This window comes from Sander lucioperca, chromosome 14 (assembly GCF_008315115.2).
Source record: "Sander lucioperca isolate FBNREF2018 chromosome 14, SLUC_FBN_1.2, whole genome shotgun sequence".
Classification (NCBI taxonomy): domain Eukaryota; kingdom Metazoa; phylum Chordata; class Actinopteri; order Perciformes; family Percidae; genus Sander; species Sander lucioperca.
In genome coordinates this window covers 7,157,876-7,181,819 of record NC_050186.1, presented here as the reverse complement: position 1 = coordinate 7,181,819, position 23,944 = coordinate 7,157,876, and the positions used below count along the sequence as shown (strand labels likewise).

General features: G+C 39.7%; 1 protein-coding gene across 1 annotated transcript in view; it reads right to left on the bottom strand.

Moving 5' to 3' along the window:
• slc27a6 (solute carrier family 27 member 6) overlaps positions 1-23,944 on the bottom strand; it is a 46,484-nt gene that overhangs the window by 21,037 nt on the left and 1,503 nt on the right. Inside the window, exon 2 of the mRNA XM_031282336.2 lies at positions 1,378-1,587. Within this exon, the coding sequence (XP_031138196.2) occupies positions 1,378-1,587 (210 nt within the window). The remainder of the gene's footprint in view (positions 1-1,377; positions 1,588-23,944) is intronic.

Genomic DNA, 23,944 nt, shown 5'->3' with positions numbered 1-23,944 from the left:
ACGGGGGCTCGCTGCCGGGCAGGGTCACTCCATCTGTACCTCGTTTTTTCATAGGGTTTTTGAACCATTCTTTGTCTGGCCCCTCCCCTGAGACCACTTTGCCTTGGGAGACCCTACCAGGAGCACAAAGCTCCAGACAACACAGCCCTCAGGTTCATAGGGACACACAAACCTCTCCACCACGATAAGGTGATGGTTCCAGGAGAAGGGATTTTATTACGATATAGGAAAATAGCTTGTGACAATGGAATAGCTTGAAAAGTCATTTAGTGTAAGGTCAGCAAAAGACAACAAAGTATAAGAGGTCCAAATTCAGAGTAAGGAGACAGGTTTTGGGATGGATGGCTCAAACACAGACAGGCGTTTCACTCTGGAGACCAGGGATCGTGTCCTGGGTGAAACCAAAAGTCAGCTGTCATTTTGAAATTTACCAGGTTTTAGATTATGGACCTTAGTCTGTGACGCAATGACATCTGTGACATAACGTTACGTCCTCATTTAAGTAGTTCTACGTTTTCTTTTCCTTCTTTAACAACTGTCCTTCTTTAAAAAACTGATAGTTTTCTAAGAATAATGACATGACATGTCAGTCAGTCAGTCTGACATTTATTTATTTTGTGAAGAAGAACATAAGATGGATGTTCTGCTTTTTCTGCTTTCACTCTGTTCTGCTGGAAACAGATATGATGTAGTCGCCATCAGTGGTACCGCATAAACAGGAAATATTTAGCTCAATCATTGGTTAAAAAAAAAAAAAAAAAAATCTCAATTCTAGGGAAAATAATTGATTTTTAATAATCGTCGCACAAGAAATACCACAGAGCCTGAAGCCATGGGAGGATGACACAGGGGAGAACCTGCTCTGTGTACGCTGTTACCAAGACAACCATGACACACACAGGTGGCTGTAAAACAGTTGGGGGATGGATGACATTCCTGACCTATTTTATTTTGGAATTTAAAATGATTTCCGTTTTTGATTACATTTTATGAAATCTGAATTAACAGATTTTTGGGACATTTAGGAGTGGAGGAACCAGCTGTAAACACAATCTTACTTTGCTGAAACATTAGTCACAGCAACAGCTCCAAACAGTGCATACTCTTTACACATCCAGCAGACACAGGGCAACACTACCATCCCATTGATCAATGTTATCTCAACAACTATTGGCTATTATTATAACTAACAGCTGTCAAAATGAAATATGAATCCATATATGACAAGAACACCATAACAGTACACATTATACCCTGCCAAGCAGCAGTTACATGACGTAACATACTCTACTTAACGACGACATTTTTTGAACACATTTATGAACGGTGCTGCCTGAAACGAGAGCATTCAGATTCTAAATCTTCACTGAGACTCACCAGTTGTTCCAGAGGTGAAGATGTAGAGGGTGGGTGATTTGAGGGAGGTGGTGGCGCGTAACTCCGCCGGTACCGGCTGGTCCGAGGCGCCAGCGATCTTATCCAACAGAGTGTGCACCTGTGGGTTCTCACTGTGGCTCGTCATGGCCCACACCTGGATGTTGTCCTCCAGCAGGCTGGGCAGGATGCTGTCCAGACTGGCCACTAAATCTGGGAGACGGCGACAGCAAAGGATTCTTTGAATTATGTTTACCAGCTGCGACAGTGTGTGTGTGTGTGTGTGTGTGTATCATCATGGGTAAATGTGGCCCTGGAGACACCTACTGCAGTGGCTACTACCACAGAGGCAGTTTTGAGTACTTTGCCACATGTTAATATGTCTGCGGGCAAATATTGTCACTGCAAGCCAAATGCAGTCAGAAAACTTCACAGGTGTGTAGGTGAGATAAAAATGAAGGCTGAGTTCAAAGATGGGTGTGGTCCAATCAAGGGTGCCAAGTGAGGGGGTAGAAAGTAGTGAAAGGGCCACTAGGTCCCCATTTTTTGCCACTGGCTCCTTTTGGCGCCACGGCTGATTATGATCCATCAAGATTGCCACTGTTCATTTTGTCACTCCATTATACCCACTGCTATAATTACTATTAGTCATATTCCTGTATTAATTGTCTCTCTCTCTCTCCCCCACAACCAGCAGCGGCAGATGCCCACCAAGAGTCTGGTTCTGTCCCAGGTTTCTGCCTAAAGGAAGTTTTTCCTCGCCACTGTTACACGTTACACTGTTACACTGTCTTTATCTTTAATTATTCGACTTACCCTTCTTAGTCAGCTGCTTCCTACTTCCCCCTAAAGTGTTAACTGTAAGAGTGTGCTGTAACCAAATGTTTGTCTGAGTGTGTGATGTAGCGACATCACAGCAAATAAGAAGCTAATAATCTAATTATAAATCAAGGAACCATTGCACATTTCTCCGTCCGTTCTGCGTGCTGTAGCAGCTTCCCCAGCAGGCTGAGCCCTCCCCTTTTTTCTGTAGGATACGATTTGTATAATACTTCATTCAGAATGCTTTGACGCATATTTTTCCTTACATATATTGCCCCCCCCCCCCGCGCGATTTGGTTCGATATTGCACTAGTCCATATTGCGATTTTACATAAAATTGCGATTAATTGTGCAGCCCTAACGCAGAATCTCTAGATTGAACCACGTGTCACAAGAGTAGTGTAAGTGAGAGCGAGAATGGCATGTGTGTTGACTGAGTGACGTCAGTGAGTGTGAGTGAGTGTGCGAGCGGTGTCGCAGTGAGAGTATCGTTAGTAAGACTGCGGCTGTGTGAGGGAAAGCAAGAGGGAAAACAGATAACAAAGGTAGCAAAGACAAATGTTAAAATGAATTAACAGCGCACAATAAACCCACAAGCTTCTCAAGACACGGTGGCTTCACCTGTTGTTAATACTGCCGGACAGAGCCTCGGCCCTGCAGGGAACACCCACCCTGTGCTCCCCGACCACAGTCTGGGAGCCCCAAACAGGAAATGTGGAACACACGCTTATAGTTAGATAAAGTTGTACTGGGTGGGAACCAAGGATTCGGCCTGTTCCAAACAGGCCATGCACTAGTATCTTCAAATATGTAATCTGGGGCCCCTGGATGAAGTTGACAAATGTACCCATCATTTGTCTCATCATCCTAGTATAGCCAGATACAAGTATCAACTAGGGCTGTTGGAACGAATTCCGAAAGTCGAACATAAATCGAATAGTAAAAAAATCAATACTATTCGAATGCTGAAATTACTATTCAAATGTTATTTTTTTATAAATATGTTGGCTAACGTTAGCTAATCTCCCTCTTCTCTCCTTGGCCTACCTGCATATGAAAACAAAATGCCTTTGTCATGTCACGTCTGATGAACAATTCATTTCTCATTTTATGAAGTTAGCGGGAGTGAGAAACACAAGGCATTGTGAGGTCTTAACATCACGGAATTAACGTTATGTACCGAGTCACGTTAGTACAAGGGGGGTGACCCCCAATTTCCACCAACTGCAATGGCTGTGGATCCGTTCGGGAACGGCTCCGGCAATCCGCAGCCCTCCGAAGCAGATGCTGGAGAGCTCCGCAGCAATTCAGCACAGGGCAGATTGTGCGGGACAGGAAGTTGAGCACAGAAACAAAATAAAAACATCCGGTTAATTTTCAAAATAAAATACACCGTGCTCACGGCGGATCATATTCCCCTGCACTACACATTGAAAACTTCATAATGGGCTGAGACAGGCCTGAAACAAACTGTTGTTGGTTTTGTGGTTCTGTTTATAGAAACTACATCCTGTTATATCGCGCGATCATACGTGAATTTGCGAGATCTCGTGGGTCCTCGTGACTTCAGCTGTCAGTCATGGCCGCAGCCGTTCCGCAACAAATACAGACCTGGTGGGTACTGAAGGACGGCGGAACACGGAGCCGACACACAGCCAGGCTTGAAATCGGAAGAAAAGATGGGAAATAGTTTTAACATGACTTTAAAATCAACATCCACCGAGCCAAAATGCTTATGTTATCAATAGTTAGCTCGGTCTGGTTTCCTAACTGCGTCGCGAGTTATAGGAGCTTAGCTGGGAGCTTCATGGAGACAGCTAAAGTTAATGTTAGCTGCCCTACAGCTGTCAGAGTTAGCTTAGCTGGGAGCTTCATGGAGACAGTTTAAGTTAATGTTAGCTGTCCTACAGCTGTCAGAGTTAGCTTAGCTGGGAGCTTCATGGAGACAGCTAAAGTTCATGTTAGCTGCCCTACAGCTGTCAGAGTTAGCTTAGCTGGGAGCTTCATGGAGACAGTTAAAGTTAATGTTAGCTGTCCTACAGCTGTCAGAGTTAGCTTAGCTGGGAGCTTCATGGAGACAGTTTAAGTTAATGTTAGCCGCCCTACAGCTGTCAGAGTTAGCTTATCTGGGAGCTTCATGGAGACAGCTAAAGTTAATGTTAGCTGTCCTACAGCTGTCAGAGTTAGCTTAGCTGGGAGCTTCATGGAGACAGCTAAAGTTAATGTTAGCTGCCCTACAGCTGTCAGAGTTAGCTTCAACTTCATATATTACCTTCTAACAGCTGTATTCTCAGTAACGTGACAATCTACAAGAAACAGGTTACTTTTAAATCACTAAAATAGTAGTGACAGCACCGTTTGGCTTAGTTATCAATGCTGTTAGCATCGTGGCTAACACTATTGTTACTTAGTTTACGACAAATCATTTCGGCTGTGCTTTCTAACATGATGTCATTGTGCTAACCGAGCACCGTTAGCCTTTACAACAGAGCCGCTTCACTACACTTGTTAGATAATATTTCATTCCAGAGTTCTCTGCTGATTTGTGTTTGTCGCTGTGTGCTCGTGGTGGAATATAATGTAAAGAGAGAGCGGCGTGCCAGAAATGGAATGCACCATGACGTAGGTCCCCTTTAAGGCCAGGCTGATGTTTGAAGTCCCTCTAGTGGACAGAACGTGTAACAACAACCACATGCTGATAATGGCATTGACATTGCATAAGCCTGAGTAGTGTAGTAAATATTAATAACAGGCTGCATTTCAGCAATAAATATTGAAATATCAAAAAATTAGCAAATGAAATTTGAATGGTATTATAGAGGAAGATTGACAGCTCTAGTATCAACCGACCTGTAAAAAAGCACCAGAATACAGGAAATGACATCTGTTAAAAAATGTCTAGGGGAGGACCCCCAGACCCCCGTTACATTGTCCCGCCCACATTTTCAATGCTTCCTGCGCCCATGGCTTTTATTATGAAGCAGCAAAACATCACAATATTTTTGACCAAATACATCAATGGCAATATTTTAGGGTTGACTATTGGTGCTTTCAAAAAGTATGAGATTTTAGATAAATAATCACCAATAATGTGGATATAATTAAGTGGGTAAAGGCAAATAATAAAAAGTAATTAAATAAATGAATAAAATACTGGGAACCAAGGATTTGGGTCATTCCGAACAGGCACACACTCTAAATGGACACTGCTTTAGTATAGTATGATACCACTGACTGCACAGAGTGACTGTATATTTAAGAATGGAGCTGTAATGAGTATGTGCAAATATCTCTCCGTAGCACTGAAATGATACACCGTGCAAGGCCGAAATATACGTCATAAGTATTTCACAATACAGCCCCTCTCCTGACTGCGACTTTGTAAATGATTCAATATATAGGCTACATGTGTTTGTACAACATGGTGTGCTTGTCTGTGTTGACTCAAAGGAGACATGGAGAAGTGTTCACTGATGCAACACAAAGTACGGTGGCCCTGAAGTGCAAATCACCACAGCAATTAGAGAAACGCAACAACAAATCATAAAACACAACGGCAAATAGGAAAACACAACAGAAAAAATGAAAACACGACAGCAAATATGAAAACACGACGGCAAATATGAAAACACGACGGCAAATATGAAAACACGACAGCAAATAGGAAAACACGACGGCAAATATGAAAATACGACAGCAAATAGGAAAACACGACAGCAAATAGGAAAACATGACAGCAAATAGGAAAACACGACAGCAAATAGGGAAACACGACGGCAAATATGAAAACACGACAGCAAATAGGAAAACACGACAGCAAATATGAAAACACGACAGCAAATAGGAAAACACGACAGCAAATATGAAAACACGACAGCAAATAGGAAAACACGACAGCAAATAGGAAAACACGACAGCAAATATGAAAACACGACAGCAAATAGGAAAACACTTCAACAAATCACAAAACACAACGGCATTAACTTCTACCGGAAAAGGTAGGGCCTATCTAGCAGTGGACGGACCCTCCTGATTGGACAGACGCACTGTCTGTCTTTTGACAGGAAGGAGAGGTGAAAAAATAAAAGTGCCTCACTGTCTATGCATTTAACAGACGGACTAGCCGTTTCTCATTTCAAAACACTGGACGAAATGGATGTGGAACTATGAACTGTGCTGTTGGTGAATCGGCGTCAGTCTGCTTGCAGGAGGAGAATATTCTGTCAGGAACTTTGCTCGCAACGTGCAAAGGTAGGTAACGTTACTGACACCGATAGTCGTTTTGTCTTATTTATCCCATGTCAATAAATTAAAAACTCGTGGGAGTTCATGTTTGTAGTAGTCATAACACTTACCGGTAAGGAGAATTGCAGTAGCTAACCGTTTACATTAGCTTGTAGTTTACTGCATGTATGCAACATTAGCTCATTGTCCAGTAGCTTCTAGCTTTCAGACAAATGCAGTGCAAAATATGATCAGCAACTACAAGGTAAACGCTACCAGCTAATGAGCTACCACAGGCAGTATGATATGCATTAAACTGCAAGTGAGAAAGGGTAAATAGTACAGTAAACATACAAGCTACAAGGCTACAACCAACATATGAAAAGTCATTATACCTCCATTGATAAACACCCACTAATACAGTAAAGGTAGGTGTTAGTGTGTTAAATGGTCAACAGTTGTCAGTTAAGACCATGATGAAGAAACTACACCACTACACAGTTACATGAAGTACCTTCATGTTTCAGTATGCTTAAATATACTTGTGATACAATTCTAATCTTACCAGGACAGGTTGGATAACTACTGGATTAACCTAATCTTACCAGGACAGGTTGGATAACTACTGGACTAACCTAATCTTTCTCCTTCTGTCTGCAGTCCGGAAGCAACACCATCATCGGGAGCTGAGTCTGATCGCCGCTTCATGTTGAATATACTTGTGTACAGTATATAGTAATGTTTGAATAAATGTTATAATAAAGATACACGTTTCATTAATGTCTTTTTAGAGCTTGTATACCTAACTAGTTATTAAAACAGGTAGCATCTGAATATAATTACTCAGTTAGAAGTTTCCTGTGTCCAGGTCATAATTTGATGGAAAAATAAACATTGAAAAACAGTTTATATTATATACACACCCAAAAACTTAAAAGACACAGACAAACTAGTTAATTTAATGCATTTATTTTTTGAATGGCAATCTCTAATATAGCAAATAATCTATTCAACATCTCTTTTTGGCCTCTGTCTCCCTGCTTGTCTTTTGCTTTCCCTCTCCTCCTCATCTCTCCCTTCTGGTGACGCTAGTGCAGCCACGACGCTGAAGTTGGCATCCGATTCGCAGCTTCTGATTTGGCAGTTAAGGGGAACTTAAAACTGTTTTTTTAACCTCTTACTGTATTGAATGAGTGTTAGTCATTAAGGTAAATTTATAATTATGTCTAAAACACACTTTTAGATTTGTGAAAGCTTTATTGTCTTTATGAGAACACAATAAGTTTTTTTTCACATATAAACCACATTAGACTAGGTCTAGATCCACCTAGACTTGTCAAATCTGGACTACATTATCCCAGAGAGGCTAAGGAGTCTTAAAAACACAGTTTGGGATTTGTGAAAGCTTTATTCTATTTGTGAAAATGCCATAAAGGGAGATTTTACTGTTTTTTGCATATGTAGACCACATTGGACCAAGTCCACATCCAAAACCACAATACCTAAACTTGTCAAAACTGGACAAGAATTAACTCACTCTCTCCATGTCATTTATTATATCCATGAGCAGGTCTTCCCCTGTACTTGTGTAAACACGGTAACGCAAACTTGGTAATCTACAGTGGGCAATACAGCACCATAAAGAAAAGACCTTTACGACAGCAGGTGTGGTGAAAATACTACCACTTTTGTCCAAAGTGGCCGCTAGAATTAACACAAACTGAAAGTTACATATAGCCACTTTAAGTCATAGAAAAAAATGTCTTCATGAATATAATGTGGAACTGCTGTGGACCTATCTCTGACAGCAACACATTTAGGATGTATTTGATCCTGTCAGAAGACACCATGGTGCACACTTTATCAGAGAGTGTGTCACAGCTGTCGAGGAAGTTTGACAGGTATTTCACAATCCTGTCCAGCTGGGTTTCATCATCAAAGAAGATCGGGACCCAGCGTTCCCCAGAAGTGGGGTTGCTCCTCACCTGAGACAATGGCCTATGAAGTATGAATTAAAAAAAATCTTAATAAATACTCAGTCCTGCCTCTTTTTCTGAGGAAAGGTGAGAAAACAACACTTATGTTGAAGGAGAAGGATTTGAAGAGTAAATTAAACCACTGGCAAATCTATGACGATATTTGGATTGATTTCCAAAAGGTAAAAATAACTTTTTCTACTTTTCTTTTGAAGTGAGAAGGAAGACCTGCTCATGGATATAAGAAATGACATGGAGAGACGTGGACTTGTACGTTGAATGTCAATTAGCAAAGGCCATGCTGTGGCAATAAAATAAAAGTTTATTTAGCCTCTCTGGGATAATTTAGTCCTGATTTGACAAGTCTTAAGTATTGTGGTTTTGGATCTGGACCTGGTCCAATGTAGTCTATATGTGAAAAATACAGTAAAATCTCCCTTTATTGCATTTTCACAAATAGAATAAAGCTTTCACAAATCTCAAACTGTGATTTTAAGACTCCTTAGACTCTCTGGGATAATTTAGTCCCGATTTGACAAGTTTAGAAAAACGGTGAAATCTCCCTTTATTGTGTTCTCATAAAGACAATAAAGCTTTCACAAATCTAAAAGTGTGTTTTAGACATAATTAATAATTTACCTTAATGACTAACACTCATTCAATACAGTAAGAGGTTCAAAAAACGGAGGATCAGTCACTTAGCAATGTAAATTATGTTTCCCTGCTGAATCGGACAGTTTTAAGTTCCCCTTAAATTTCCCCTTAACTGCCGAATCGGAAGCTGCGAATCGGATGCCAACTTCAGCGTTGTAGTGCAGCCTCCATTTGTTCCTTAGTCCCTGTTAAAAGACAGCAAACACAAGAAAAAGATCTTTACCATTATAAATGCTATAACGGAATGTTATACTTGTTACATGGGAAACTACTCATACATTTTAGCTTTCATTTAACGTTGCTAGTGAAGTTAACAAGGTGCAGCTTTACCTCCAATCCTGCAGCTACAACTGATAAACACACCAATTTCTAAATCTCTGCTAACATTACGCATATACAGTAACGGCTTACAAAAAGAGATTGGCAAAAATGGCATAAAAGACAGCAACACAGCTAGCTAGCTAACAGCCTAATGTTAAATGATAGGTTCAGTTAGCTTAACGTTAGCTCGGGGTGTATCTACCTAATTATAATAGCAATTTGTACCAGCATTAATGCGTAACACTTGACATTGATGTAACACATTAACGGTGATAACAAATGTACGGCAAACACTAAATATACTTACATTTAAATGTTAATTGTGCCATCAGCGATGCCGCTCCAACTTCCACTTAGGTCCGCCATTGTTGTTGTTTTTTTAACGAGCCGGCAAAGCCGCGCGCATAGGATTGTGGGTGATTTGGGAGCGCGAAAGACAGACAGTGTGTCTGTCCAATCAGGAGGGTCCGTCCACTGCTAGATAGGCCCTACCTTTTCCGGTAGAAGTTAATGCCGTTGTGTTTTGTGATTTATTGAAGTGTTTTCCTATTTGCTGTCGTGTTTTCATATTTGCTGTCGTGTTTTCCTATTTGCTGTCGTGTTTTCATATTTGCTGTCGTGTTTTCCTATTTGCTGCCGTGTTTTCCTATTTGCTGTCGTGTTTTCCTATTTGCCGCCGTGTTTTCCTATTTGCCGTCGTGTTTTCCTATTTGCCGTCGTGTTTTCCTATTTGCCGTCGTGTTTTCATATTCGCCGTCGTGTTTTCATATTCGCCGTCGTGTTTTCATATTTGCCGTTTTGTTTTCCTATTTGCTGTCGTGTTTTCATATTTGCTGTTGTGTTTTCCTATTTGCTGTCGTGTTTTCCTATTTGCCGTCGTGTTTTCCTATTTGCCGTCGTGTTTTTCTATTTGCCGTCGTGTTTTCCTATTTGCCGTCGTGTTTTCCTATTTGCTGTCGTGTTTTCATATTCGCTGTCGTGTTTTCATATTCGCCGTCGTGTTTTCATATTTGCCGTTTTGTTTTCCTATTTGCTGTCGTGTTTTCATATTTGCTGTCGTGTTTTCCTATTTGCTGCCGTGTTTTCCTATTTGCTGTCGTGTTTTCCTATTTGCCGCCGTGTTTTCCTATTTGCCGTCGTGTTTTCCTATTTGCCGTCGTGTTTTCCTATTTGCCGTCGTGTTTTCATATTCGCCGTCGTGTTTTCATATTCGCCGTCGTGTTTTCATATTTGCCGTTTTGTTTTCCTATTTGCTGTCGTGTTTTCATATTTGCTGTTGTGTTTTCCTATTTGCTGTCGTGTTTTCATATTTGCTGTTGTGTTTTCCTATTTGCTGTCGTGTTTTCATATTTGCTGTTGTGTTTTCCTATTTGCCGTCGTGTTTTCATATTCGCCGTCGTGTTTTCATATTCGCCGTCGTGTTTTCATATTTGCCGTTTTGTTTTCCTATTTGCTGTCGTGTTTTCCTATTTGCTGTCGTGTTTTCCTATTTGCTTTCGTGTTTTCCTATTTGCTGTCTTGTTTTCATATTTGCCGTCGTGTTTTCATATTTGCCGTCGTGTTTTTCTATTTGCCATCGTGTTTTCCTATTTGCCGTCGTGTTTTCATATTTGCCGTCGTGTTTTTCTATTTGCCGTCGTGTTTTCCTATTTGCCGTCGTGTTTTCATATTTGCCGTCGTGTTTTCCTATTTGCCGTCGTGTTTTTCTATTTGCCGTCGTGTTTTCCTATTTGCTGTCGTGTTTTCATATTTGCTGTCGTGTTTTCCTATTTGCCGTCGTGTTTTCATATTTGCCGTCGTGTTTTCCTATTTGCCGTCGTGTTTTCCTATTTGCCGTCGTGTTTTCCTATTTGCCGTCGTGTTTTCATATTTGCTGTCGTGTTTTCCTATTTGCTGTCGTGTTTTCATATTTGCCGTTTTGTTTTCCTATTTGCTGTCGTGTTTTCATATTTGCTGTCGTGTTTTCATATTTGCTGTCGTGTTTTCCTATTTGCTGTCGTGTTTTTCTATTTGCTGTCGTGTTTTTCTATTTGCTGTCGTGTTTTCCTATTTGCTGTCGTGTTTTCCTATTTGCTGTCGTGTTTTCATATTTGCCGTCGTGTTTTCCTATTTGCCATTGTGTTTTCCTATTTGCTGTCGTGTTTTCATATTCGCTGTCGTGTTTTCATATTTGCCGTCGCGTTTTTCTTATTGCTGTTGTGATTTGCACTTCAGGGCCACCGTAACAAAGTCCTAAAACCCCAGCCATAAAAAGAAAAAGGAGGCAGGCAGCAGTGTAACACTGGTTGGTCATTACCGTGAATGGTGTTAGCAGTGCTAGGCTAACCTCTCAGGGATAATTAGAACCATTACCCAGGCAATCTGCTGTGTACATCTCTGGAACCTACTGCATCTCCAAGTAGAGAAAAAAAGAAGAAAAGCTCCCAGAGGAATGGCCGCTATTCAAGTTCTGAAGTCAGGCTGCATGATAGGAAGAAAATATGCGATAAAGTTGTTGAATATAGCGATAACGATATTGCTTGCGATAAATAAACAGATATTAAAATGTACTTAGTTCTAGGGATCAACCAATTATCGGCCCTGGCTGATTATCCTGGCCGATATTTGTCAGTTTGCAAATTATCTAAAAAAACTTTAAGGAAATTATTTCTTACATCATTTTATTGAATGTGGAGCTGAACACAAAAGGCACCATTAAAAAAAGAATGATAGTTACATTTTAAATTGCAGTTTTCTACTGATATTCTGTTTTCGAGCGTCCCTGAGTGTCGTACGCGACGGGTCGCCGTCGACAACCAGCAAAAGGCATTTCCTCTTGAACAACTTCCCTGAAGTACTTTAGTTGTTTTCCACCTCAGCTGTGAAGTGTGGGAGCTCCAGTCAGGGAGCTGAATGTTTGAATCAACTCTGAAAACTTCCAAACTTGCCAATACCCAAAAAGGGCTGGGAGTCCCTTGCTGTAACATGATTTAATCTGTAATATTTGCCAGTCCCTCCAGGATTTCACGATGTCACGATCGCGCCAATTCACGCGAATTCAACCAATCACCGCAAATTTGGTGCAAATCGCAATTTCGACCAATCACTGCAACTTTTCCGCAAATTTGACCAATAACCTGAAGTTTCCCGCGACTTCAACCAATCCCAGCAGTCCCACATGCACTCTGAGAGCCAATGACCAAGCAGGAGTGAGAACGGGTTGATCATTTCCATGTTTGTGATAAGAAGACGAGACGTGTGTGACTCGAACATCTCACATTTACCAGAAAAACGTACAGCGAAAGACCGTGCAGAACATTTCAGACCGTCCTGCCAACCTGTATACATTTTAACATCAATGTACGCTGGAACGATTTTTCACTCTAAAGTTGCTGCCGTTTCAATCCTGTCGGCTATCTGCAGCGGGCGGGGCTGCTCCGTTTCCCCCGCGACTGACGCTTGCACACACACACACACAAACACACACACAGACACACACACAAACAACACACACGGTGGATGCAGGATAAAAAGGAGATGAGACAACACAATGACCTAAATTGAGGACAGCTGTGCTCGTTATTGTAAGTGCAATGATAAGTTAAAGTCAGTACTTTATCAAACCGTATGAATGTGTGTCCCAGCCCAGACCAGGTTAGGAAATCAACTAACAATGTAAAGATCAACAAGCCACTGACACATATGTTCAAATTTGATTAATTCAATACATTATTATTTTTTGTCTTAAATCCACCAGCCATTTTCATATTATACCAACATTTGCAGCATCCTGAGCCTTTTTGGTAAGGTTCCTAGGAAATCTCAGCCCAGAGTTCCAAAGTTTCCTTTTTATTTTTAAAGAACTATACAAAAAAAAAAAATCGCTACTTTTTTGCAACTTTTACTGTCTCCTGTTACTGTTTGTTGCAACTTCATTGCAACAAACATCGCGACTTTTATCGCAATTTTTTACAAAAGCTCCTGCAAAATCAGGCATTTTGGGCTGCAACAATCTTAAAAAAAAGCCGCGAAATCCTGGAGGGACTGATTTGCTGTGTACTTTAATGAGACAACAACATGTAATCTCGCTGAATCCTGTTCCTACAGTGAATAGTATTCACCATGCCGCTGCCATGTGACAGGATTACTGATCATTGCTCAACCAGACAAGCGTGATATTGATCAGGGACACTGTCCTTGCTCCGACCACAGAGAGACAGCACCAGGATTCTTGGAAGAGCTGAAAAAGCCAGACTCTGAGAAGAGTTCCTGTGGTGCCATACAGAAGCACTGCTCCCATAAACTCAAAGTCATAAACAGAACAAAACCGGGAGTGACGCAATGACGTCCATGGCGTATGTTACGTCCAGATTTTAGTAGTTTTACGTGACTCATTACTAACTAAGTATTTGTTTTTCCGTTTGACAATACTTACAAACCAGGGGCGATTCCAGGATTTTTTAGGTGGGGTGGCACAGGGGGGACCAATAATCACTCGGGGGGAGACGGGGGGGGGAATCTTGGATAGGATAGCAACAACATAACAACATAATGTAATTCTGCTAAATAAAACATCACATTCATTATTAGTTTCACTTGTTTTCATTTTAAACAAACTATATATCATATATTATCATTTATTACATGGCTTGGTTGAATTCTAATGTAGTCTGTTATTTTCTTGATAACAGACCGTTGCCGTGCATAGCAGAGCGTTGCCATAGATGCAGTTCTGTTCACTCTGGAGGACAGCTATCAATCAATTCGCTGAAAGAAGTCCGGATAATTTATCAGCTGTGGCAAAAAGTGGGGAAACATGGAGCAACTTCTGTCCTCCAATTCAAGCAATGACAGCAGATCTGGTGAGAGCCTATCTCTACATCTTTATATACGGTCTATGATCTCTACATCTTTATATACGGTCTATGATCACTACATCTTTATATACGGTCTATGATCTCTACATCTTTATATACGGTCTATGATCACTACATCTTTATATACGGTCTATGATCTCTACATCTTTATATACGGTCTATGATCTCTACATCTTTATATACGGTCTATGATCACTACATCTTTATATACGGTCTATGATCTCTACATCTTTATATACGGTCTATGATCTCTACATCTATATATACGGTCTATGAGCTCTACATCTATATATACGGTCTATGATCTCTACATCTATATATACGGTCTATGATCACTACATCTTTATATACGGTCTATGATCACTACATCTTTATATACGGTCTATGATCACTACATTTTTATATACGGTCTATGATCTCTACATCTATATATACGGTCTATGATCTCTACATCTATATATACGGTCTATGATCTCTACATCTATATATACGGTCTATGATCTCTACATCTATATATACGGTCTATGATCTCTACATCTTTATATACGGTCTATGATCTCTACATCTTTATATACGGTCTATGATCACTACATCTATATATACGGTCTATGATCTCTACATCTATATATACGGTCTATGATCTCTACATCTTTATATACGGTCTATGATCTCTACATCTATATATACGGTCTATGATCTCTACATCTATATATACGGTCTATGATCTCTACATCTATATATACGGTCTATGATCTCTACATCTTTATATACGGTCTATGATCTCTACATCTTTATATACGGTCTATGATCACTACATCTTTATATACGGTCTATGATCTCTACATCTTTATATACGGTCTATGATCACTACATCTATATATACGGTCTATGATCTCTACATCTTTATATACGGTCTATGATCTCTACATCTTTATATACGGTCTATGATCTCTACATCTTTATATACGGTCTATGATCACTACATCTTTATATACGGTCTATGATCTCTACATCTTTATATACGGTCTATGATCACTACATCTATATATACGGTCTATGAGCTCTACATCTATATATACGGTCTATGATCTCTACATCTATATATACGGTCTATGATCACTACATCTTTATATACGGTCTATGATCACTACATCTTTATATACGGTCTATGATCACTACATTTTTATATACGGTCTATGATCTCTACATCTATATATACGGTCTATGATCTCTACATCTATATATACGGTCTATGATCTCTACATCTATATATACGGTCTATGATCTCTACATCTATATATACGGTCTATGATCTCTACATCTTTATATACGGTCTATGATCTTTACATCTTTATATACGGTCTATGATCACTACATCTATATATACGGTCTATGATCTCTACATCTATATATACGGTCTATGATCTCTACATCTTTATATACGGTCTATGATCTCTACATCTATATATACGGTCTATGATCTCTACATCTATATATACGGTCTATGATCTCTACATCTATATATACGGTCTATGATCTCTACATCTTTATATACGGTCTATGATCTCTACATCTATATATACGGTCTATGATCTCTACATCTATATATACGGTCTATGATCTCTACATCTATATATACGGTCTATGATCTCTACATCTATATATACGGTCTATGATCTCTACATCTATATATACGGTCTATGATCTCTACATCTATATATACGGTCTATGATCACTACATCTTTATATACGGTCTATGATCTCTACATCTTTATATACGGTCTATGATCACTACATCTATATATACGGTCTATGAGCTCTACATCTATATATACGGTCTATGATCTCTACATCTATATATACGGTCTATGATCTCTACATCTTTATATACGGTCTATGATCTCTACATCTTTATATACGGTCTATGATCACTACATCTTTATATACGGTCTATGATCTCTTCATCTTTATATACGGTCTATGATCTCTACAGCTTTATATACGGTCTATGATCTCTACATCTTTATATACGGTCTATGATCACTACATCTATATATACGGTCTATGAGCTCTACATCTATATATACGGTCTATGATCTCTACATCTATATATACGGTCTATGATCACTACATCTTTATATACGGTCTATGATCTCTACATCTTTATATACGGTCTATGAGCTCTACATCTTTATATACGGTCTATGATCACTACATCTATATATACGGTCTATGAGCTCTACATCTATATATACGGTCTATGATCTCTACATCTATATATACGGTCTATGATCTCTACATCTATATATACGGTCTATGATCTCTACATCTTTATATACGGTCTATAATCGCTACGCAGTAACAGCCGTAGGCACAACAACGCTAGCTTAGTTAGCTTACATCGCAACATGTTTACCTTACAGGTGTCAACATGCAGCGGCTGTGCAAAAAGGAAACAAGATGAATAAGGACATAAACGTCAACATAAATATTCCCAAAGAAGCCATTCACCATGTCTTACTTCACCATCAACGGGAATGTTTAGTTTAATGTGAATTAGAGCAGCCGATAGCCCGCTAGCTCACTACAACGCTTCAGCTAATGTTGTGTCAATTCCTGCAGTGATTAAAACAGCAGCTGGGTCATTTGTCCACCACAGCAGCACCCCATAAAATATACGGCTACTACCCATAGACTGTATACAGTCTATGCTACTACCACAGTCCGTAAGGTGGTGTTGAGTAATAGACGAAGGGTTGCATTAAACAGTTACAGAGTTTACGTTGCTATGGACGCAGGATTCCAACCGTAGAGACGGAACAGACTATTTTCTTTAGCGGAAGCAATACAAATGTATTTAAATCAATAAACTCCTTTTAAAATCAATAGTAGCCATGTAATAAGCAGTATAATGTTAAGGCTGATCACCCTGTCGGGGTTGTATTCGCTATAACAACTGCCTCGCTCTACATTATCCCTTACATATTATCATATATTCTCAGTCTGCCACTTTTTCAATAAAAAACAACTCCAGTGCTGGTTCCGTGGTTGTTGGATAGTCGTCATGGAAACATGAATTGGTCATGTGATGAGGGCTGGGAAGATGTGACAGTACTCTGATCCAATGGAAATCAGGATTGTCAGAATGACAGCACACTAGCCCTATGTGGATTTTTGGGGGGGGCAATTATATTTCAGAGGGGGGCCGGTGCCTCCCTGTGCCCCCCTTCTAGCCCCGCCCCTGCTTACTTAGTGTTTAAAACTACTCTTGTTACGTTAAATACTGTATACAAGTATGATTGGGAGGTACTTGTACTTTACTGAAGTATTTTCATTTGAGTCTACTTTCTAGGGTTGCACAATTAATCGCAATTTTATCGAACTCGCAGTGGGGGCGCAATATTTGTTAAAGGCTAAATATGTGTTAAACCGTTCTGAATGAAGTACTGTGGTGCTGCAGAGACGTCCCGGCCTACAGATCATATCCTACAGACTACAGAAAAAGTCTATAAGCATTTTCATTTTACTATTTTTCAATGAAATGAGAATAATTACACAAAAAATGATCATTCCCTAAAACACTGACTTCATATTGTGAAGCCCTACTACTTTCTACTTCTACTCCGCTCCACTTGAGAGGGAAGTTCTACCTGACAGCTTTAGTTACTGGGCCAAGGCCAGGCAGCTTTATTTCTACAGCCCATTTCAGCAACAAGGCAATTCAAAGTGCTTCACATAAAACATTAGAGAGCAATTAAAAACAATTAAAAACACAAAAACAGCTACAATAGAAGAAGACAGATATGAAATACAAGAATAAAAGTTACAGTATAGGGTTCGACGCTAAGGTTTGTTTTCAATTGTCCGGTCAAAAAATCACAATGTAGCAGCAGATCAGAAATTAACCGTTCAGCGCTTGATAAACCAACAGAACGATGAATCGTTTTCAAATCAAAATCGAGATTTGAAAGAATGCAATTAGCCAATCATCATACCTGAAAAAAATCATTGGTGGCCCCTGCCCTCCCTCCAGTTGTACACTGGTAGGACCAGGAAGCGGGCAGAGAACATCACCAAAGACCCCACACATCCTGCACACACTCTCTTTAACCTCCTCCCCTCTGGCAGGCGCTACAGATCCCAGCGCACAAAAACATCCAGACATAAGAACAGCTTCTTTCCCACTGCCATCACTCTACTGAACACTTGATAAGAGGGGTTATCCCCACTTTGGCCACTCACCCACTTCTCTACACATTACATACTTATCATTCCAATATGCATCTTGCACACTACTTTGCACTATTACTTTTTGCACTTTACATCCCACTCCATGTGAACTTGTTTTGATATTATGTCTTATTTGTATATTTGTATTTTTGTATATTATGTTGATATGTGCCTATATGTATATTGTTGTCTCTATTGTACAGTATGTGTCTATATTACTACTACATGTCTATTTGTTGAATGTATAGAGCGTTAACACCTACCGAAGTCAAATTCCTTGTGTATGTAAGTATACTTGGCCAATAAATCTGATGAAAGCTGAAAGATTCTGATTCTGATGATAAAGACATTGGACATGAATCCAATGTGAAATATTTAGTTGAATGTTTGGTGCATCATTTGATATAACATTTTTATTACTCTTTTAATTATTATATTTACTGTTTTTTCCACAAGATAAATGCTGGAATAATGTTACATATCACAGATTGTTAACAGAAACGTCCTATTTTCAGTGGATTTTTCATTTAGTTTGTATAACTTGATTTAACATGATGGTAGAAGGTGCCAGATGTAGATGCTGCTGTTGAACTGAGGCAGATCACACATTTCTGTTTACAGGAAAATACTGATATCTTTTATTGGAATTGTTTATTATTATAACTTTTAGAAAAATCGATTTTCGATTCAAAAACGATTCTCGATTAAAAAAACGATTCACAGTATGTAAATGTAGTTACTTTTCCCATGTGTTTGCAGTAGACATACAATTTAAAAAATAAATAAAATAAACAATATGAATCGATTTTTGGAATTCTATGAATCGATTTTGAATCGGTAGAGCTTGAATCGCGATTCGAATGTGAATCGATTTTTTTGAACGCCCCTAGTTAATACCAACACACAGGCCAAAACACAGACAATTCAAAAGGAGAAAATACTGGCATTAGCATTGTTGTCAGATAGATAGTATTTCAACTTGCATGTTTCCTTAATATCTGATGATGCATTGGGGTCATTTTGGATTTATTACAGTAAATATATTACATATTGGACCTTTAAGTAAAGAATGTGAATACGTTGCCACCCCTGCTGCTGTAAGATATTTACTCCTGGAATAACAGCTGATGTACACTGACCCTCCAAATGAAATTACACAATATAATTCAGCAGGGTATTTCCTGGCTCAGAATGGGCCTGTTGGGGGGAGGGGGGGGAGACTAGGCACGGCAGTAAGCATGATCGGTCTGCTTACAGTAAACGAAACAAGTCTGTGCTACCTTATTTGACAGAAATCTATGCATTTTCCTGGTATTTCTTGGTGCTGGTGAATTTCCTTTGGGGCTGGTTAAAACCTCTATGCAGGAAACACCCTGATTCAGGACAGTGTCACTGTTCTAAATATTATAGGAAGCCAGCAAGTCAGATTTTCTCAATGCAGAGTTGTTCAACTGTAAGAATGCGTATGTAAATGTTTGACAATACAATTCCCATGTGAAGTTCTTGTTCATTTTCACAGAGGAGCAGTAAAAAGAATCTTGACAGAAAACATTACAAACTGGCATGGGACGTGCACGGCCCAGCACGGCAGGGCTCTGAGGGATCACGGGTACACATCTACCGAGCATCAGTGATACCGCTGAGTAGGGCTGGGTACTCAACTCAATACTTGTTAGGCACTGACCGAAGTGCCTCTAAAGTATCGAGTATGGAAAAATGCCTCGTCATTCAAAACCCAATTTCAATACCTAAGGAGTAAATCTCATCAGCGTCAGTGAGCCAATCAGCATGCAGCATGCTTCTACCAAGATCTAATAATGTCTGTGATTGGCTGTCTAACGTTACACGTCGTAGAGACACGCAGGAAAAACTCTACGTTACACAGAGACGGCTCACGTAGTACAAGGTACCCCCAGGTTTCCACAAATTACATTTAAGAGAGCTGACACACCGGGCCGATTATCGGCCGTCAGACAGTCTGGTGAGATCAGTGACTCGAGTCTGTTGGGTGTGTTCCGTGCCGTCGTCCGTTGGAGGAGCTGTCGGCCTTCATTTTGGCCAACCTGACATGCTCAGTCGGAGACAGGGCAGTCGGGACTCACCAGGAAATGGCGAGCAGATGAGCCGCTCAAAATCTGACGAAAATCTTTTAAACTGACCTTTGTTGATCTGAAATGAAGACAGATTCAACAACTGCACGGCCTATTTCTCTCTTAAAATGTTTTCAGAAACACGTCGCCTCAGTGTGTTCTGAGGCATTTTTTTGGACCTCGGGGACCCGACTGATCAGTCCGACTGGCTTTACTGTCGACGGTCGGCCGTCTGGTTGGTGTGTAAGCACCTTAAGACTTTTTAAGACCTTTTTAACACCATTTAAAATGACATTTAATACCAACTTCATGAACATACTGGCAAAAGTATGTAAGATATAATGAATATCAGAAAGGATTATAGGCTATAAAAATGATTGTTTACGAAGTACTTCAACTTACTCCAACATTGTATTGTTTAATTGTAGTACTACATGCTAGTAATACATGCTTTGTGACAAAACAATGAAGGAGTTGTTTAATTTTATGAAAGGACAAAAGAAATGTTAGAACTTTGTGAATGAAACTTAAGACTTTCTAAAGAAATTTAAGAATTTAACGGCCCTGTTTTTTTGGAATATTATATTTATATTATATAGACTTTTAAGACCCCGCGGGTACCCTGATGCAGTAGGAGCTGAACAATGAATAAAAAGATTTGTGCTGTAATGTGTAATTTTTCTTTTTGTTACAATGGATTTTATAAAACTGGTATCAAAATAGTTATTGTTCAGGAACCGGTATCAAAGTCACGGTATTGTTATCGGCCCCGGTATCGAACATTTTGGAGCGATACCCAGCCCTATGGGTGAGCCAGGTGCCTGGGCTGAGCCCAAAGGATTCTCACCCAGCCAAAGCCTGTTCACCCTGCTGCCCACTTTATAAGCCATTTGATATCAGAATGCCTAAAAATCTGTACATCATTTGGGAAAAACATGATACTTGCCAAGGAAGAATCATCCTGTAAGGCCTACCTTCTGTTTTATATCTTACTGTTCTCAGTTCTGTCCTCATTGTTCTGAAACCAGACACAGCACATGTTGAGGATGACCATGGGCGTAAATCTCATCTAACAATAACCATTACATTTCTTAAGAGCAATTGTTTTAGGGAAAACAAATAATACATACAAAAGTGTACTAGTATAGGATATGTGTAGTTGTGGAGCTCCAGTAAGTAGGCTGGCAAGGCTGTTTTATTCACTTTAAACATCAGATGAAGTGATTCTTTTCTTTAATATACAGATGATGATGAACTGAGAACTGAGCCTCCTAGCAAGCTAGCTAACTAACTAGCCAGCCAGCCGGTGACTACATTAGAAAAGTTTAACAACTTAATGTGTCATTCACACTCTTGTCCCAGCGTAGGAAAGCACAACGCTGTCGCCAGATGAGTGACACTTTGTCCGGCTCATTTTTAATAACCAGTGTGTAGCGTGACGGCACGGTGGGTGGAATCAGCAAGCTAACATTAGCTAACTAACTATCCAACAAGCTACCAAACAAGCTGAGTAACTTTATACCTGCTAACATAGTGGATTCGTGGAAAAAATGTATAATTTCTTTGTCATGAATAATTTATTAATGACTCAGCATCATCTGTATTAGAGAAAATAATCACTTTATCCGACGTTTCAAGTGAATAAAATGGCCTTCCAGCCTAATACTGACGCGATTCGATCTTTCCCACAAGTCCCATCGGACTAGGGCTGGGCGTATCGATCTAAATATCGATAGTATCGATACCAAGATGAGTATTGGTATCAGATCGATACTGTCGTGATGAGATTGATACTTTTGTTGCAGTTTCTCTCCTGAATTCATGCAAGCACAGCGTCTCTCCAAGTCTGTGTGCAGTGTGCAAACAGCGCATCTCTCTCTCTCTCTCTCTCTCTCTCTCTCTCCTCCCTGCACTGCCGGAGGCGGAGAGCGGAGAGTCAGAACAGTTATATTCATATTTATACATTGTGGCTTAAGCTTAAGTAAATTCACAAACTTTTGTTTACTTATTTTGCACAACTGACTTTATTTTTCACAGATATCTGTGTGTAATGGAAGGTATTTTTGGTTGTGTTGTTGACTTTGTTATATTTATATTTTGTTATGTTATTATTTTTATACCGTTACATTGTTTTATATTGTTCTAGTTAGTAAATAAAAACATTTAGATTTGCCTAAAATCTTTGTCCTATGTTTTATCATAATCATAATCAACTAACTAAAGGCAAAATCACAATTATTCAATGATCGTGACGTTACAAGTAAAAAAATCGGTATCGGTATCGGTATTGGCGATACTAGCCCTGTATTTACTTGGTATCGGATCGATACCAAAATTCCCAGTATCGCCCACCCCTACATCGGACTGGACTTCTGCGTACCGTTAAGTAAAGGGAGAAAACCAAGCAGTGGACCAAACCACTGTGAGGCAAGGGAGGGGGGACTCCAAACGTTGTTAAGTTGCATTTTTTGCCCTACCCCCTAACCCCTGCGATTTCCGCCTAAGAGGATTACTCTGTTTCTAATGCAATTATCTTGTTTATTCCTGCCACCTTAAAAACGGCCTGATGTTACTATATTTAAAAGGGACTGTACTCAAAATACTGAAAATAACAGTGGGTGGGGATTGCGTCCACACGACTCTCACAGTCTATTCCTAAATACGTGAAATGGACGTTGGCGTCGGAACGGTTCCGGCCTCGCCGTCGTCCGTTAATTCCTGATAATGGACACTTGGCCCATCGTTAACCCTTACATGAACCGTGTGCTTTGTTTTGGGCTCCTGTCTGCTGGTTAACTGAAACATCAGAAAATATATTCATCTGTTAATATAATCAGACCTAGATGAGAGCATGCCGTGGCTCAGACAGTGCAGTAGTGTGGGCAGCAGAGGGTTGTAGATTTACCCAAATGTATATATAATGATCTGTGTCCTGAGATAACTTCTGTTATGATTTGACACTCTAAATTAAATTGCATTGAGTGGTTGTCTGCCAGTGTATTCTGACACAGCCTGCACACAACCTTATTTCCATTTTCTAGCAAATCAAAATACTGCCAAACTGCGCTGGTTTTACCAGATGCAGGGCAAACAAGCCAATGTGTGTTTTCCCTCGTTTTCTTTTTTAAATCCAGCGTTGACATTATTAGCTGCTCATTTTTTTTATTTGACTATAAAAACACATGAACTAACATGTTCAGTGCAAATGATGTCAACATGTAATTTATATATATTCATAAATGTATATTTAATGGATGCTGGCAAATGATGTGTGCATTAGATGGAAGAGTGCTGCTAAATGCAGGTTACAATTCAATGAACTGGGCAGACTTTCATTTAAAACATGATGCCATAAGACTTTTTACGGAAGAGGATTAGGGCCACATGTGATCTAAAG